At 40.3% G+C, this 18423-nt stretch overlaps 1 protein-coding gene and 1 long non-coding RNA gene across 2 annotated transcripts; one reads left to right on the plus strand and one right to left on the minus strand.

Annotated features, from left to right (window-relative positions):
* The first annotated feature begins 3007 nt into the window (after positions 1 to 3007).
* LOC145548862 (integrin beta-like protein A) lies at positions 3008 to 9934 on the plus strand. Its single transcript, XM_081599926.1, has 9 exons — positions 3008 to 3133; positions 4582 to 4717; positions 6971 to 7148; positions 7403 to 7544; positions 7720 to 7857; positions 8614 to 8672; positions 8759 to 8809; positions 8885 to 8961; positions 9145 to 9934. The coding sequence occupies exons 1-9, from the start codon at positions 3054 to 3056 to the stop codon at positions 9241 to 9243; spliced, it is 960 nt and encodes a 319-aa protein (XP_081456052.1). The 5' UTR covers positions 3008 to 3053; the 3' UTR covers positions 9244 to 9934.
* LOC145548869 (uncharacterized) lies at positions 5281 to 6200 on the minus strand. The gene is made up of 4 exons (XR_014084847.1): positions 6107 to 6200; positions 5975 to 6038; positions 5837 to 5903; positions 5281 to 5568 (listed from the first exon to the last, which is right to left on the minus strand). It is a non-coding gene; the product is annotated as an uncharacterized LOC145548869 (long non-coding RNA).
* Positions 9935 to 18423: the final 8489 nt, after the last annotated feature.

Consider the following 18423-nt stretch of genomic DNA (forward strand, 5'->3'; position numbering starts at 1 on the left):
ACAAAATATGTCTGGTGGTCCAGCTCTGATTTACATATCTTGCTAAATTGCAGGTTTGAATATGGCAATAGTTTCCTGTAACAAAATAGACCTGCAGAAAGAAATTACTAATAAAATATCTTACATATGCATAGTTGTATGCTTTATATAGAGATTTTCCTTAGCTTTGATTGTGTATCTCACAATTGTGTTATTTATCATTGTTTATTAAACTCTGATAGCTGAGTGGCTTTGTTAATATTCTGTCCTAGAATGCGGTTAGATGTGCCCTTTTTTTTTGAGCACTTGCCCCTTTAGTGGCCTCTGCACGGCCCTGCATTTCGGTACCCGGATCCTTCTTCTACGTAGCCATGATGTTGTGATTGCTGCAGAATGTGGTCTGGTATTATCTTGTTGAAAAATGCAGGGTCTTCCCTGAAAGAGATGACGACGTCTAGATTGGAGCATATGTTGTTCTAGAGCCTGAACATAGTTCTCTGCATTAATGGAGCCTTTCCAGACATGCAAGCTGCCCAGGCCACCAGCACTCATGCAACCACATACCATGAGTGATGCAGCTTCTGAACGGAGCGTTGATAACAACTTGGGTTATCCTTGTCCTCTCTGGTCCGGACGACATGGCGTCCCAGTGTCCATAAAGAACTTAAAATCGTGACTCATCTGACCACAGAACATTCATCCATTTTGCCTCACTCCATTTTAAATTACTCCTGGCCCAGTGCAAATGGATGAGCTTGTGGAACTTGCTTAGAAATGGCTTCCTCTTTGCAGTGTAGAGTTTCAGCTGGCAGCAGCGGATGGCAGTGGACTGTGTTCACTGATGATGCTTTCTGAAAGTATTCCTAAGCCCAGGCTGTTATTTCCTTGACAGTGGCATTCCTGTTTGAGGTGCAGTGACGTTTAAGGGCCCGGAGATCACAAGCATCCAGTAGAGTTTTACGGCCTTGGCCCTTACCACAGCGATTGTTCCAGATTCTCTGAATTTTTTGATGATGTTATGCACGGTTGAGCATAACATAACTTTAAAGTCTTCGATATTTTACCCTGGGTAATACCATTCTGGTATTGCTGCTCTATCTTTCTGTGCAACAATGGTGGAATTGGTGATCCTCTTACCATCTTGGCTTCAGAGAGACACTGACACTCTAAGAAGCTCTTTTTATACCCAATCATGTCGTCAATTGACCTAATTAGTGTTAATTGGTCTTCCAGCTATTTGTTATATGTTCAATTTCCTTTTTCCAGCCACTTACTGCTACTTGTCCCAACTTTTTTGGGATTTGTAGACACTGAAATTTTGAATCAACATCCATCCCATCCATCCATTTTCTTGCACCCTTGTCCCTTAATGGGGTCGGGAGGGTTTGCTGGTGCCCATCTCCAGCTAACATTTCGGGCGAGAGGCGGGGTCACCCTGGACAGACTGCCAATCTGTCGCAGGGCAACACAGAGACACACAACCATGCACACACACACTCACACCTAGGGGCAATTTGGAGAGGCCAATTAACCTGACAGTCATGTTTTTGGACTGTGGGAGGAAACCGGAGTACCCGGAGAGAACCCACGCATGCACAGGGAGAACATGCAAACTCCATGCAGAAAGACCGGGGCTGGGAATCGAACCCAGAACCTTCTTGCTGCAAGGCAACAGCTCTACCAACTGCGCCACTGTGCAGCCCTTTGAATCAACATATTTTTCTTTAAAATGTTACATTTACTGAGATTAAACTTGTGATCTGCCATCTATGTGCTATTACGAATAAAATATTGACATTTGCCATTTCCACATCATTGCATTCAGTTTTTATTCACAATTTGTTTAGTGTCCCAACTTTTTTGGAATACGGTTTAAATTTTATATAGCAGTTTTAGTAAACTTTGTGTTTGTATTCAGCTGGAATGCTCAGCTTATATCAGTGAACAATTTAAAAATCCACTGAGACCCAAAAACTGTCCAGAAGAGATGAATAATTAACCCTGTAGATAATAGATTTGTTTTTTATAATTTGCAATTATCTTCTTAAAAGAAAAGTTTGTCTGATGCAGTCCATAAAAACAATAAAAGGTCTGAATGAGTAAGGGAGTGAGTGTAGCTTTACAATCTGCCAAGGTGTGGCCATCCTTGTTTTTAACATCTGATGTTTTGTTTTTAAATGCATTTGACATGAGATGTTGCAAAAATAGGAGAGTGAGCTTTAATGCAGAACATAACTATGTTAAAATTAACTAAGACTTACTATCTGAAGGTAAATAAACCAAATGACAAAAATGTACCTTCCTAAATAAATGAAGAGGAGAACTATGTGCAAAAAATAAATGGCAGCTCAGTCCTACAAGCTCCTTTAAATATTTATAAAGCATCACGTTGTCGTCTCCGGTCTTCAGGCGTTTGCATAACCAAAGCACCTTACGACAGCGGTCACCACAAAGGTTACCTGATGATTCGATCTTAGTTTAGCAGAACTGATTCGTTCATCATGTTGCTGTTTTTGCTGCTGCTGGTAATCGGCCGTACAGAAGCTGGTTATTCTGGCACTGTGTTTTCCCACACCACTAAAGATGTGCAAGGAGACACTTATACAGTAAGTTGAGATTGTCTAAAGTTTCTTTCATTTTTACTTTTAAAAAATTATTCTCTTGTGTTCAACACCTCTCCACTTTAAATCTACAGGCTCTGCGTCGCTTGAAGTTTGGCTACAGCTCATGTGAGGAGCTTGAGGCTTGGCTGTGCTCTGGTTGTAGTAAGAAGATTGATGAAAGCAGCGGTGAATGGTGTCTGAGAGAGTTCACCTTGCGGGAGATTAAGAACTTCAAAACTTACAGCAATGGGTGACTGAATCTCAACGTCATGCAAAAATATATCTAATAATCTGTTTTTTCAAGAAGTCTAAATTTCCTCCTGTCAGTTTTCTGGTCTGCTGCTCTGTGAGGTTTTCTGTGTTTTAGAAACTATAAGTAACATAAGAAATTTTCCCAATATCTTCTATTAAAGAAATAATACTAAACCCTGGATAAACAACAGAAACAGCATTACACTTGGCCTCGCTAAGATGTTTGTTGAAGGTAGAAAACGATCCGACATCAACAGATCAAACTCATCACCACAGACCGGCATCCTTCCTCTTGTGAGGTAATCCAGTTTTTATCTAATGTTAATAATAAATACCTGAAACATTTAGTGTCTTTAGTTGGTCATAAACTGTATTTTGATTCTGATGTTACTTTATTATTTTAAAGAAAAATGAGATCTAAACACGGGCTGCACAGTGGAGCAGTTGGTAGAGCTGTTGCCTTGCAGCAAGAAGGTTCTGGGTTCGATTCCCGGCCCCAGTCTTTCTGCATGGAGTTTGCATGTTCTCCCTGTGCATGCGTGGGTTTTCTCCAGGTACTCTGGTTTCCTCCCACAGTCCAATAACATGACAAATTGGGGCTAATTGGTCTCTCTAAATTGTCCCTACGTGTGAGTGTGTGTGCATGGTTGTTTGTCTCTGTTACCCTGCGACAGACTGGCGACCTGTCCAGGGTGACCCTGCCTCTCGCCCAGAACATTAGCTGGAGAGGCACCAGCACCTCCCGACCCCACTAAGGGACAAGGGTGTACAAAAGATGGATGGAGATCCAAACACTATGAATTAATTTTATCTATATGAGAGAACAAAGAGTTACATGGAAACAAAAACAAAAGTAATTAATTTAAAATTATTTACAAATAAGATTTGTATCCATCCATTGATCTTCTTCCGCTTATCCGGGGTCGGGTCGCGGGGGCAGCAGCTTCAGAAGGGAGGCCCAGACTTCCCTCTCCCCAGCCACTTCTTCCAGCTCCTCCAGGAATCCCAAGGCATTCCCAGGCCAGCCGAGAGACATAATCCCTCCAGCGTTTCCTGGGTCTTCCCCGAGGCCTCCTCCCGGTGGGACGTGCCCGGAACACCTCACTATTGAGGCGTCCAGGAGGCATCCTGACCAGATGCCCGAGCCTCAACTGGCTCCTCTCGACGTGGAGGAGCAGCGGCTCTACTCTGAGTCCCTCCCGGATGACCGAGCTTCTCACCCTATCTCTAAGGGAGAGCCCAGCCACCCTGCGGAGGAAACCCATTTCGGCCGCTTGTACCCGTGATCTCGTTCTTTTGGTCATGACCCAAAGCTCATGACCATAGATGAGGGTGGGAACTTAGATCGACTGGTAAATCGTGAGTTCCGCTTTTTGGCTCAGCTCTCTCTTCACCATAAAAGTAATGAACAGAATCGGTGACAAAGGGCCTTGGCGGAGTCCAACTCTCACCGGAAACAAGCCCGACTCACTGCCGGCAATGTGGACCAGACTGACACCGGTCAGGAGGATAAGATTTATCTTCCAAACAATTTTGAATCTGTAAAATACAGATTAAATTAGACATATTGAATATGGGAACCCTCTGGTAATTTCTCAACAATGAGAACCTAAAAATTGAAGAAAAACACTGAAGCACAAATCAGTCAATATTCTGAAGCTCTTCAATGTAAATCAAATAATGATAATTGATTATTTGAACTCAGGGGTTCAGATATAATGTGATGTTTGTTTTCTGGTTCTCTCAGAATCCCTTCAAACTGTCAGAGAAATATCAGCTTGTTGACCTTTGACCCCGATGGAGACAAGGTTCAATGCAGACATGGAGCAAACATCAGTGAGTGCTACTCCTGCACACCTCCGTCTGTCCTCAGTCTCTCATCGGTAAGTAATAAATGTTGGTGTCAAGTTGCACGAAAGGAAAATGTGAGGTTCACAGGTAGGAGAGACGAGGTAAATATGCTTCCGTCAAACTGAGTGACAGTTTGACTGGTGCGGAAAAGCAGAAGGTCTGAACAAGGAGAAATGCAGTTTATGGTTAGGGATTAAGTTTAAGACTGATGTGTAAGTTGAGTTTTGGTTTAGTTTAGGGTTTAGTATGGAGATGGAGGAATAAATGTGTGTGTGCACATGGAAAGTTACAGGGGATTGCCATGGTATTCAGAACAGGATATTATGTGACAATACATAAATTTGCAGACTTTTAAAGACTTAACTACAGCAAGCTAATTAATACATATCAGCTGCCTATCTTAGTTTTTCATATTAAGGTCTAATTTCTGCCATAGAAATAGCAGAAATGCATAGCGTGCAGAAAAGTAAAACATTGATATATTTGTGTTTGGGTTTGGACTTTCATTTGTGTGGCAACCTGGGGGTGGATTTTCTTTTTATTATGAACCCAAATGTAGAATATTAAAGGTTACCATGACGAACAACGCCACCTGGAATAATTCCAGGAAAATGTAATAAGGACACAGGTAAGTTCTGCTGGAAATAAGGAGACAAGATTCAGAAAGTTCTACAAAAAAAAAATTAAACTTCAATATGTTTGTTTTTTTTTTAAATTTCCAATACTTAACAATGGGGGAAGTAGTGAGGGAAGGGGCAACATCCAGTGCAGAAAAAGGGACCACCCTGGACGCTACAAAAACACAGCAAAACAAAGAAAAAGGTGTTCCAATAAAACACACCGCCACCTGGGGTCACCACTGCCTCCACAGAAGCCTCAGCCCCTAAAAGATAGACAAAAATTGAAACAATGAGTAAAACAGTGATACAATAGCACTACTATATTGCACTTTATCCCCTTAGTAGTGCCATCAATGCTCCCGGCAGCAGGGAAAGTTCAGGTTGGTCTTTTAAAACAATTTATAGGTAGGCAAAACAGCAGCAAGTGTCACTCCAGGTGCAATGCTGATTAGAGTCAGAAGGCTAAAAAGAATAGAGCAAATGATTAATACAACTGCTAACAACAACATACAACTTGCAGCAGCTGCTTACCTGTGTCCTGATAAATTTATGCACCGCCAAATAAACAGATCCCCAATTCCGCCTAGATGCAATGCAACTGTAAGAAAACGGTATGTGAAGGTTTTGTTTACATGGGGTGAATGTTACCTAGCCACGCTAAACCATTACCTTCCTGTCAGCAAACAAATGAACGGACAGATCGGCCCAGATATTGGAGGCGGAGCAAAGGAGGCTAAGCAGATAGACCAGTTAGCATTAATTACCATTACAGCTGACAAACAATAAAACAGCCACGCTTACCCGGAACGGTGCAAAGAAAGGAAGCAGATTGAGATGACGTCACGACGCAAGCAGCCTCAAGAAACGTGAAGGCTTGCTTATATGCAAAATTGGCTTTAAAGTGGCAGCGTACCATTTATGCTGCTACATTTGCAAAACACACGAAGAGAGAGACAGAGAACAATGAGCCATTGATGGTTTTCAGTTATTGCAACGCCAAGAATTCAAAGCTACTTTGACCCCTGCATGAAACACATTATGAGCTACACTGTAGCTACAGACTAACAAAAGGTTAATTGAAACTCAGATGTGTGAACACTGCCCCCTGGTGGACAAATTGGTAGGCTGGAGGCTTCAGGACAGAACCTGACAGGTGAGAACCATCCTGTCTGAAGGTGGAGAGGCACAAATACAGAAATTTGTAGTTTATTGGAATCTCAGATTTTAGTAAATAGTTTGTGCAAAAATAAGAGGTTACCAGTATTTTAATGCACATACTTATTATTGGTGACATAATTTATTTGGCAAAAATACTTTTTAGCGTATTGTGACCCAGGATTTTTTGGAAGCAGTTTAAAATAGGATCAAAAACTAATCTGAAATTAGTTCACTGTACTTCATTTTTATGCTATAAAATGATTCAGGAACCTGTTTCTCATTGCCAAAAATCTATATATATATATAAAAAAAAAATTGTTTTCATGCTCAAATATAAAATTTCAGGACTTAATATTTTAAGTTATTAAAATATTAATAATTTAATATTATTATTTGCATTTGTTTTATTTGTGAACAAACACAAATGAAATCCATAATGAAATTCAGTAAATATAATGTTATTAAACTTGATTTGTAATAATTATTTCTCTCTCTGTCCTCTTCCAGTCTTGTTCTCTGTCATTCAGTCCAACCAGCAGCAGCAGTCAAGGTTCATATGCAGTTCAGCTGATGATGGAGGATTTTCCCACACAGACCATCACTCTGACTTTTTACAATGGTTCAACAACGACGATAAACTCCAGCAGCTCTATGAGCAGAATCCCTGTCCAGTTTGTTTTCAAAGGTTTGATTTCATGTTTCAACCGTGTTGCTTCACTGCAAAGTGAAACACTGGTGTAAATAAATTTAGCATTCAATAATTATCTGTTGAAAGTTGATCATTAAGAATTTAACTCAAGAAAATCCCACATTATTAGAACAACTCAGATGGACATCTGTGTAAATTTACTGAATTTATCTTTAAACTGACAGCAGTTGTTAGTTTAATTCTGCTGTTTCATGATTTAATCTGAATAATTTTTCCCTGCGTTGCTCCAGTGGATCCTGCAGCTCCGTCCTGCACAGCAGGTGAATATCTGCCCAGGTTTCTGCCTCCAACTCCTGAACATGGAGCTCAGTTCTTCTTAGACGTTAATGAGACGATAGAAATCAACATCAGAGCAGAGGCGACTCAGTCTGTGTGAGTAGAAAATAAATATTGTTTTGACATGATGAAAATCTGAAATGTAATCTTTATTGTGTTAAAATAGCACCATAACTCTAACTGATCCAAAACACATGAAATCATAACAGATGTTTTCAGGACATTTAGCACATATAACCAAAGAGACTGATGTGTTTCCTGTGTGTTAAAGGATCACTGAGCTCCTGTTCAGCGGACCGTTCAACATGACCAAGAGTTCATCTGGTTCAGGATATTTCACCCTGACATGGACGCCGTCTGCCATTGATGATGATGAAACTCATCCCATCTGTTTTGCTGTCCAGGCAAAGTCAGTATCTGATCTGAGATGTCAAATGTTCTCATATCCTCTACATAAATAGAAATACAGATACTTATCTGAAAAAGACTGATAAAAATAACTAGTTTGATTAGTAAAAGTAAAAAAGTACATGTTTTAAAATGTACTTAAGTAAAAAAGTTTAAAAAAAAATTTCACCTCCAGTGAAAATGTCTTTTTGAAAATCCCCCTTGATTCCAACAGAGGTTGCTGAAGCAGTGATCCATAAGGGCTCCAAAAACAGACTTTCCTTATGAAAATAAAATTTGACCAGATCTGAGGCGATGTAAGAAATCCTCTGCATTAATAAAAAATAAACCCTAGAACCAAAGATTTTAACTTTACTCGAAACTTAGACAAAACTTAACTTGAACTACAAAATCTTGTGAGGGAAAAAAAGGCGGATTCACAAAACTGATTAGCAGGAAGTCATGACCTCATTTATCAGTTCCACAGAAAATGTTGTGGTGTCATAACTGAGATAATTTTATAATAAATCAGGAAAACTAAACAGACTGAAAATTATAACCCAAGACGAATATAAAGACATCTATGCAGCACCAGGACAGAATATATTTACATATTTTGCATTCCTAGACACTCAAAATACACATAAATAATTTTTGTGTGGACTAAAACAGTGGATTCTGCAGGATATGTCTCTCTTATGGTTATTTTGAACATTATTTAATGGCCATTTCAAAAAGAGTTTAACATGAATGTTTTGGTGTTAATTTATCTCCACAGTGCCTCCAGTTCTGTCTACCAGTCTGAACTTCGATGTGTCCTTGTGAGGGTTGGAAACAGTGAGTCAATTCTTTCTTTAACGTCTTTAATTTATTCTTATTTGTTAGATTCCAAACTCATGATGTTTCTGCTGTTGTTATTCCAGTTCCCTCCACAGCACCTACAAGTCCTCCTCTTGTAGTAGGACATGTAACATGTAAGTAGGATGAAAACAGGAGTGAAAGTAACAGGAAGTAGTTCTTTATACCATGTTGATCTCTTGTTCTTCCAGCTCGTCTTACGGTTCTGAAGCTGAAGATCTCGACTACGCTGCCACTGAAAGACAACAAGGATGAAATCGAGAAAGCGGTCAGTGAAGTCCTGGACTTTGACACAAACCATCACAACCTGAGTTTAGGAATCTAACCCAGAACCTTCTTCCTGCAAGGCAACAGCTCCACCAACTGCACAGCCCTAATCAGATTCTATTTAGTATATTTTATAATTCTCCACTGACTGTATCTCACATTCATCTCATGTTTTCTTCTGCAGATTAAAGATGAGCTGATCAGACGAGGGCTGCCTGCAGACATAAAGGTCCGCCTGCTGAGCGACGGTTCAGTGCAGGTTAAAGAAAAGGCTGCCCCCTAGTGGCTAAACATGAGAATGAATCTGATCCATGCAGGAAAATATTACTGGGTTTATGTGGTTTTACTTCTTGTGCTTTTTAATAAATCTGGGGACTTTTGGTTGTTTTAGGTAGTGTGGAAATACAAGTTTGATTTGAGTGATTTTTAAGTAATATTACACAGTACTTAGTCTTACTATGGTATGTGCATTAATTATTTATAATCAAACTTCTGTTTTACTCTGTGACTTGTGGGGTCATCGAGGGGTCATTCAGGGGTCAAGGAGAGCGCAGTGTAGTCTCAGAAACCAGTCTGAGGCTGATTAGGACGGCAGGGAGGACAACTTAGTGGAAATCACCTGTATACTGATAAACGCAGCCCCACGTACTTGAGAAGAATACTTTGTTCAAAATAACACCTGGATTATCTCTGGGGAGAAAATCATCAAATCATTATGAAGGAGAGCGTACGTCTCCTGACTGCCACTGCAGGATGGCCCAGGTAGAAAATCCACCTGGACACTGTGAGGTATAAATGTATGTGAGCTACAACAGTCAATCAGATCACTGGGTGAGACACGGTGATCTCTGAAGACGTATCTTTATCAAGGTGGTTAATGTTTCCTTTTGTTGGTGGTGATCAGTGATCGTGTTGGGATGTTGGTGTGATTTCTTGCTTTTGATTTATTGAATAAAATACTTGTTGATCTGTGATGGTTGTCTGAGTTTCACTTTTACGTTTGGCATCTACAGACCTGGAGAGACGAGAAGTGACAACGAGCAACAGGTAGAAATATCTCGTCTCAATAGTAGTTAGACTAAACTTAGTTATGGCAATAAACTAAAATAGTGCAGTGGATTTTTATATCTGTGTGAAAACCTTTATACAATACAAATACTTTCATAAGGATAACTCTGACCTAAACATTCACAGTAAAAATGGTTACAAAGTCGGCCTTCTATCACATGAAAAACATTTCCAGGATTAGAGGCTAGAGGAAGCAAGATTTTGAGAAACTCATCCATGTGTTTATCTTTAGTCGCATTGATCACTGCAACCGTGTCTTCACAGGTCATCCCAAAACCTTGTTTGTAAATATTATTACTGACTGTGCATAATGTGTTGACACAAAAACATCTACAAGTCTCTAGTAGGAGTTGTACAGTCCGACTCCCCCTTTTTGCACTAGTGGTTTGTCTCAACCAAACAGCCATTTTGCTGCTGGTTTGTTTGCAACCAGCTTCTGAATTGAATTTTCCTTTGAGCAGTTTTATGGTAAGTTTTTCAATATTATTTGATCTTAAATGTGTTTATTGAAAAATAAGGGCATTGTTTTGTGCCCATAGTAATCCTGCTTATTTTGGGGCAAAACGGATATTTTTAATAATTGAGGTCATGTCTCATTTTGTATTATTTTCATCCTGCCCACTGCTCCAGGACTAAGTATGAAATCCTGCGAGATTTTGTGAGATTTGAGTTTTTAAAATGTAGGGCGGGGCCTATTGTTTGGTCTGGGAGAGCATGTGGTGGACAAGGAAGTGTAAGGCTGGCTGCTCCAGGTGGGCTTTAAATTGTTGTGATGATAATCACTAGTTTTTAACTTTTTATTATGTTGTGCTTAGGGACGTGCTTAGATGTGTCTCTGTTCCAGAACAGCTGAGTTAGATGATTGCATGACCATCTGCAGCCATCAAGAAGTGCAGAAGGTTGTTAATCATCCACAGATTAAATCCAGGTGAGGCAGAAAGGAAACACTTAAAACATGTAAGGCAGGTGAAACACTGAACTAAACCTGCAAATGGCTGATTCTGTCTGTTGTGTCTGGATTGGTAACCTGTTAAACTGAACTGGTCTATTATTACTGGTGTGGGATCTTTATCAGCACGTGGACATTTTGTAATGAATTAACTTATTTGGAAATATTTGTAGTTGATTGAAGATTAAACCAGCTATTTGATGGAAGTTTATTCTGTATAAATTATAAATTTTTCCAACTACAGTATAAATCACCTTTTGCTCTTTATCTGTCTCTGGTGTTAAATAAACCCTGATCCTCCCTGAGTTTTATCTTTAGGTTTTCTGATAAACAGCCTTTATTTTAAATATTGATTCCCTCATTTTAACATGAGTGCAGCATCATAAATCCTACACTAGACTGCAGCTTCATAGGTAAATGTAGTTGTATACGTAAACATTAAGATAAATATTAATGAACAATTAAGATAAATGTTAACAGTGAGTGTACATGGGGAACTATATGGTTTGTATTTGTTCTCAGACCTGTAACCAGTACACTGTTTAATCTTTCAATGTCTTTCAGAACTTTTCAAATGTTTATCATATTTCTAACCGGCACCTTCCTCACTTTTATTTTTGTGTTTTTCAGCCATTGCTCTGCAGTTTGACCAAAAACTGACTCTTGAGGACTGCAGTAAAACTGTCAAGAAGTGGCTTCATTACACACCAGAATGAGAGGAAGACATGCAAGGAATCAAAGTGATGCCAACCAGAGTCTAACTGGGGTTACCACAACTTGTACTGTTTCCCTGGTTCATACAGTACAAAGCTTAACCTCATGGACTCTGTTCTTCTGTGGACAATAGACTGTTATTCTGACAGTCAAAAAGGAGTCAAATATGTTTAAAGATCTGTCCCTCTTTTCTTAAATAAAATGTTATATCAAACCTATGTTGTCATTTTTAAACTTTTGTACACAGTTTACCCATGATCTGCCAATAATAGTGTTTACCAGTGAAGAAACTTTTAGTGGTATGTTATGTAGACCTATCTGACCTAAAAATGTACATAAATCCTTATCTTTCATTCAATATGAAATCAACCCAAATCTGCATGTAGATCAACATTCAGATGAAGGTTGAATCAATGTTGATTCCTAACTGATTCAATGTAAAAACAGAAATATGCATGACAATTGACATACAAATGATGGTTAAATCAACATTGATTCCTGACTAATTCAATGTAGTATAAACAGAAATGTGTGCAGATCCTTGTTCAGATGAAGGTTGAATCAACATTGACTCGTGTTAGAGATTTTTTGGTATTATCATTTTGTTGTTACTTTAGTTCATATTCAGTCTAATGTTAGAGCAGATTAAAATGTTCTCTTCTTTAGTGTGTGTATTAACTGACCTGGGGGGTCACAGCTGCCTGTTCATCTTCAGGTGAAACAGTTTGACCAAGATTTGAACCGGGCTCAGGCCGTAAATCAGATATCGCATCTGGAACTGGGTTGCTAGTTGTTTAGGTAAATTGTTTTACGACCTTTGCTGTGTTTAGGTAAAATGTTTTACGACCTTTGCTGTTTTTTCTCTGCTGTCTATCTTGCCTATCCTCCCTCTTTGAAGTTTGAAAATAAAAGACAAGCTTTACCCAAAGATTTTCAGAACGCTCTATGAACAGCTCGGAGGAGCAATTGATAGAGTTTGTTCTCCTTTGCAAAGTTTGTCATAAAATTCATATACGTTGTCTGTGGTTCTTTTATGTAGGTTCTAGGAAAATACCTATCATTTTGGTGCCGAAACCCGGGATCTCTCATACCGACCGCTGTCAGGCAGAGGAAGACGCGCTGAATCCGTGCACGGCCAGAGTCAACTGGACCTGGAAAGAAAGACCCAGGAAGTAGAATTCTTCGCTGGGCCAGCGACGTAGGTCCGACTTTGTCTGCCAACGGCGGAGTGACGAGATCCGACTGGACAACCCGAAAACTACAGAAACGTAGGTGAATTTTAAAATGGCTATTTCAGTGGTTTGAGAATCCTTGTATGATGTCGCTCTGCTAAAACTCAGTGGTTTGAGAATCCTTGTATGATGTCGCTCTGCTAAAACTCAGTGGTTTGAGAATCCTTGTATGATGTCGCTCTGCTAAAACTCAGTGGTTTGAGAATCCTTGTATGATGTCGCTCTGCTAAAACTCAGTGGTTTGAGAATCCTTGTATGATGTCGCTCTGCTAAAACTCTGTTCGAGGAGCACCCATAAGGGCAAGTCCTCAGGCGGATAGGAAGCTTGTCATTGCTGTGTGGTTTTGATTTTTTGATGGGTAAAATATCACTGGTGCTGAGTTATCTGACAAGGCAAAAACAGATAATGTTGCCATTACTGTGCTGGTATTGCTGGTTTGCTGCTACTTTGATGTGTGTGTGTGTGTGCGTGAAAGAGTAGTGTGAGAGTGGTTGGAGGTTTAAATACCGCTTTGTATTTTACCTCATATAAAACAGTGGAATTAAGCAGCAAACCTCTTGTGGATGCAACAGGCAAGATTCTCCCACTCGAAAGAGTCGAAGCGGGGAATACCACAACAAGGTATTTTAATTGCTGGCCCACTGAAAAGATCTCCAGTTCATAGGACTCCCTAGGAGTCAACGAACCTGGACCAAATTTAAATAAATTCAAATAAATAATATTTTCAAGCTGAAATTGCAAGTGTTTTAAATATGGGAAATAAACATTCTTGTAATTCCTCACTTATTGAGGGCCCCGATGGAGATGAAAAGTACATGCTGTCCAGGTTTCCTGGTAGCACTGTACACATGGAAAAATGGAGAAAGAAATATAAAATAGACGGAAAGCTAAAAATCGATAAATGGCAAGCAATTGTGAGAATTTTGGAGAATAGTGTAGCAAGAAAAACGGGGATAAAAAAGATTAAAAAGGAGGATGAGTTGAGATGTGCTAAAATATGGTTAAAAGCAGCCACAGACCGGAAAGAACAAATTAAAAAGATTAAAGACAAAAAGCTTGTAGAATCAAATAACTTATTTGTAAGACCAGAAGACAATGAAATGGTGCTATCCAGACGGAATGCTCCAGCGGGGCAGGGAGAGCAGGTACGGCCGACTGCTCCTCCCCCAACCGCTGAAGCAAGTTCGTCTGCCTCTGTCCCAGTAGCAACAGCCCCGGCAGACAGTCTTCCGGACGCGCCCGCTACTGGCAGTAAGGAGCCCCAAAGTAGTCTGTATCCCTCACTGGAAGGTTTAGATCCACCCCGTATGCGGGAGACAGAAGTCAAACAGAACATATGCCAATTGAACAGCCACATTACAATTTAAGGTTAAATCCTAAAAAGAAGATCCAATATAGTCCTGATTTCCACGGGGGACATGTTGAAGAGTACCCCATGATACAGGTACCAAACCCTAATGCTGGTGCGGATGATTCACCACATACATATGTTTTTAGACCCTGGAATTTAGAGGAAGTCCGGAAAGCTGTGGAAGGAATAACACCTGCAGCAGAGGATCCCAATAAATGGATAGAGGACATGACTGGATTAATTCATTCTTATAGACTGAACGGAGTTGAAGCGGGGGCAGCAGCCATGACCTCGCTAGGAAAAGACTGGGCAAAAGTAAGGGGAAACTATACGGGAAAAATAGAATAGGCCCAATACTATACCCTGATGGAGAAAACCCAGAGCTGAGTAACGAATACAAAGCACAGTGGGATCCAGTATGTGAAAGAGTTAGAACAGTTTTCCGTAAAAGGCAAACTACAATCACTTAGCGGGGATAAGACAAAAAACTGGAGAGGACGTAGACGACTTTCGTCTGCGGTTTGAAAAAGAGTTCAAAGTTCACAGTGGGATTACCTATGATGAAGGGCCCGACAGCGTATATCAACAACAACTGAAAAACGCTTTAATGTCAAGTTTCCGCCCTGAAATTGAGGGCTGGATTAGAAAACACCTGGTCGAATATGATGCTGCCTCAGTCCCACAACTGATGACATGGGCACGTCATGCAGAAAAAGTAGTAAAAAAACCAAAAACAGGGTCAGATGTTTTTCATCTGGAGGATTTTGGAGAAATAGAAACCTCTGCCTTTTTCCGTGGCCCTCGAGAGGCCGAGGGAGAAACAAAGGCAGGAGAGGTCACCCTGAGCAGCGACCCATAAATCACACCACACAAGACGAAGATGTCTGCTGGCGTTGTGGCAAGTCAAACCATTGGGCAAAAGATTGCAAAGCAAAGAACGTAAAGGACTATAGAAGTAGCAGATGGGAGAAAAAACAAAAGCCTAACTCCTCAGTATGACTAGATTCTGCCACACCCAAACAAAACACACCACCAGATCAAATTGGTGTAATGGTGGACATATGTGCAGCTTGGGATATGTTAAATGCATTAAAAGAAAACCTTACATCACACTGAATGTTTGTGGGGAAGAAGTTGAATTTCTATGTGACACCGGTGCATGCAAAACGGTTCTTAAAACTAAAATAAAAGGTGTAAACCCCACAAACGAGTCTATTTGGGTAAAATCTGCCGATGGACAAACGCATAGAGAAAAAATGTCAAAAAGTACATTTTTTAAAGACCCTGAGACAGGAATTAATGTAAAAGCTTCTGTTGTGATGTCACCTAAATGTCCAATAAATCTGTTAGGTAGAGACCTAATGACAAAATTAGGAATAGCAGTAGTCCCTGTACAAGATGGGATGAGAGCTGTCAGATTAAAACATTCTGATATGTACACAGTTCAAAAAAAAAATGAACAAATCTACTGTTCATATGATTTAAAGCCAGCTGACAATCCTCATGTCCCAGGAAAGCTTCTTAGAGAAGCTCGTGAACAGTTGGACTCACCTGAAACGGAAATGAACTACAATCAGTTGCATGTAACAATGAACATCCTAAATGATCCACAGGATGATTATGTTAAAAAGTTTTTAGAAACAAATCCTGTGACACTGGCTGTGACCGAAATGTTCACAGACCGACGGTCTTATGCAGCTGTGACTGTGCTCCTTCCGACTAGCCAAATAGAGCTGTATAAGTTACCGGCTAATCCACACATTTCATTATTCAAGCCACATAATATCACATGGGTAGATGTGGGTAATAGAACTAAAATGGCTGGTGAAGCCGCTGATTTCAAAGAAGGTGAAGACGGTTGGAGCTACAGCCCCAGCTGTGACGTCTGGAAACAATCACTATGTGAAGTAGTCACAGGCACAGCTCAAGTCCACGCGTTTGAGTGACACACAAACATATTTTTGACAGGAAAGGATGTAGCTGAACTAGCTGAACTTCCAGAAAACTTGTGGACAAAAGGTCCCTCTGATGTCGGGTTGCTTGGTTCAATTCCCCCGGTGCAAATTAAAGCAAAATCTAGCTGGAGGCCTAGAGTAAAACAATACCCTATAAAACCAGAAGCACTAAACGGGATTAAACCAGTAATTGAAGGTTTGTTAAAAGGAGGAATCATAAAAAAGTGTTCAGATTCTCCTTGTAACACACCTATTTTTCCTGTTCAAAAAGCAAATAAAAAGACTGGCGTATGATTCAGGATTTACGTTCAGTAAATGAAGCAGTACAAACAAGAGCACCTAATGTGCCAGATCCACACACACTGCTAAACTCGCTTAAACCAAGCAATAAATTCTTCACAGTAATTGACCTCAGCAACGCATTCTTCTCTGTACCCATTCACCCAGATTCACAGTTCTGGTTTGCTTTTACCTACAGAGGTCAGGGGTACACATATACCAGATTACCCCAAGGCTTTGCAGACAGTCCAAGCATATTTTGTGAGGCAATTATGACCTGCTTATCTGATTTCCAAATGTCAGACAAAAGTCAACTTTTGGTGTATGTTGATGATCTATTAATAGCATCAGAGAGCGAGGAAGCTTGCAGAACAGACTCACTTGCTCTGCTGCACCATCTCTGTCAGACAGGGAACAAAGTAAACAAAGATAAGCTGCAGTGGGTGAGAGAAGAAGTAAATTATTTGGGACACACACTGTCTGCTGAGGGAAAGCAGATACAGAAAGCGAGAAAGGAGACTGTTTCTGAAGCACCTAAACCAGAAACTAAAAAACAAATGATGTCATTTCTTGGACTTTGCAATTACTGTAGAGCCTGGATTCCACACTATGCTGAGAAAACTCAGGCTTTACAGGATTTGATTCATGGCACCCCAATGGCCATGACTGATAAAATAGCTTGGAATCCAGAAGCTGAAAAAAGATTCACTGAACTAAAACAAGCACTAATGCAGGCAACAACTTTGATTCTTCCTAACTATGAAAAACTTTTATTCAAACTGTAGATTGCAGGAATGGATTTATGACGTCTGTGTTACTACAAAACCATGGTGATAAGCTAAAGCCGTTGGCTTTCTACTCAAAGAAATTAGATCCAGTAGCACAGTCTCTACCAGACTGCGTCCAAGCAGTCTGTGCAGCAACATTAGCTGTACACATGTCGGCTGACATAGTCTTGTTTCACAAGATGGAGCTGTTAGTTCCACACGCGGTAGATGTTCTACTTTTGCAGAGCAAAATGAATTTGCTCTCACCAGCGCGACACCTTTCGTATACAGCAACGCTTTTGTCACAACCACACATTGTAATAAAGCGGTGTACGATTCTAAATCCAGCTACTTTGCTTCCATTACCAGATGATGGAACGCCACACAGCTGCATAGAAGCTACAGAGCACTTGCAGCTTCCAAGGCCAGACCTACAGGACACCCCATTAGCATTGGGAGAGGTCTGGTTTGTTGATGGGTCATGTTCAAAGGAGCCTACGGGTAAAATCAGACAGGTTATTCGGTTGTTGCTTTGCCAAATGAAATAATAGAAGCAGAAAAATTTCCAGCACTCATTCTGCACAGGCAGCAGAATTGATTGCTTTAACGAGGGCATGTGAACTGGCAGAGGACATGCATTTGACGGTGTACACAGATAGCCAGTATGTTTTCTCTACTTTGTTTTATTTTGCAAAACAATGGGAGCGTAGAGGAATGACAACATCAACTGGGAAACCAGTGACACATGCATCTTTACTTAAAAATCTTTTGCAAGCAATACAACTCCCAGCTAAACTAGCTGTATGTAAATGCACGGCTCATACAACAAGGACGGATGAAGTTTCAAATGGGAACAGACTAGCTGACAAAATAGCTAAAGAAGCTGCAGCAGGGAAGCATGGGAAAGGAACTTTCTCAGCACAGACTGAAGGAGAACAACAACTGATAGACAAAAAAGTGCTGAAAGACATGCAGGACAATGCACCACAGGCCGAAAAAAGGATGTGGATAACTAAGGGTGCGAAAATTAATGATGAGAGCATTTTTGAAGTAAAGGACAAACCAGTTCTACCTAAATCTTTATTTAAAGCTGCAGCAATTGTGACGCATGGGCGCTGCCATGTGTCAACAGGGGGGATGGAAGCCA

This window comes from Poecilia reticulata, chromosome 18 (assembly GCF_904066995.2).
Source record: "Poecilia reticulata chromosome 18, P_reticulata-male-v2, whole genome shotgun sequence".
NCBI lineage: Eukaryota > Metazoa > Chordata > Actinopteri > Cyprinodontiformes > Poeciliidae > Poecilia > Poecilia reticulata.

What these genes read in the sequence shown, in the direction of transcription:
- LOC145548862 (XM_081599926.1), top strand. Translation starts at nt 3,054, where the DNA reads ATGTTTGTTGAAGGTAGAAAACGATCCGACATCAACAGATCAAACTCA. An exon ending in CTGTCCTCAGTCTCTCATCG is followed by an intron (nt 4,718 to 6,970) that starts GTAAGTAATAAA and finishes GTCCTCTTCCAG; the next exon opens with TCTTGTTCTCTGTCATTCAG. An exon ending in TGTTTTGCTGTCCAGGCAAA is followed by an intron (nt 7,858 to 8,613) that starts GTCAGTATCTGA and finishes TTATCTCCACAG; the next exon opens with TGCCTCCAGTTCTGTCTACC.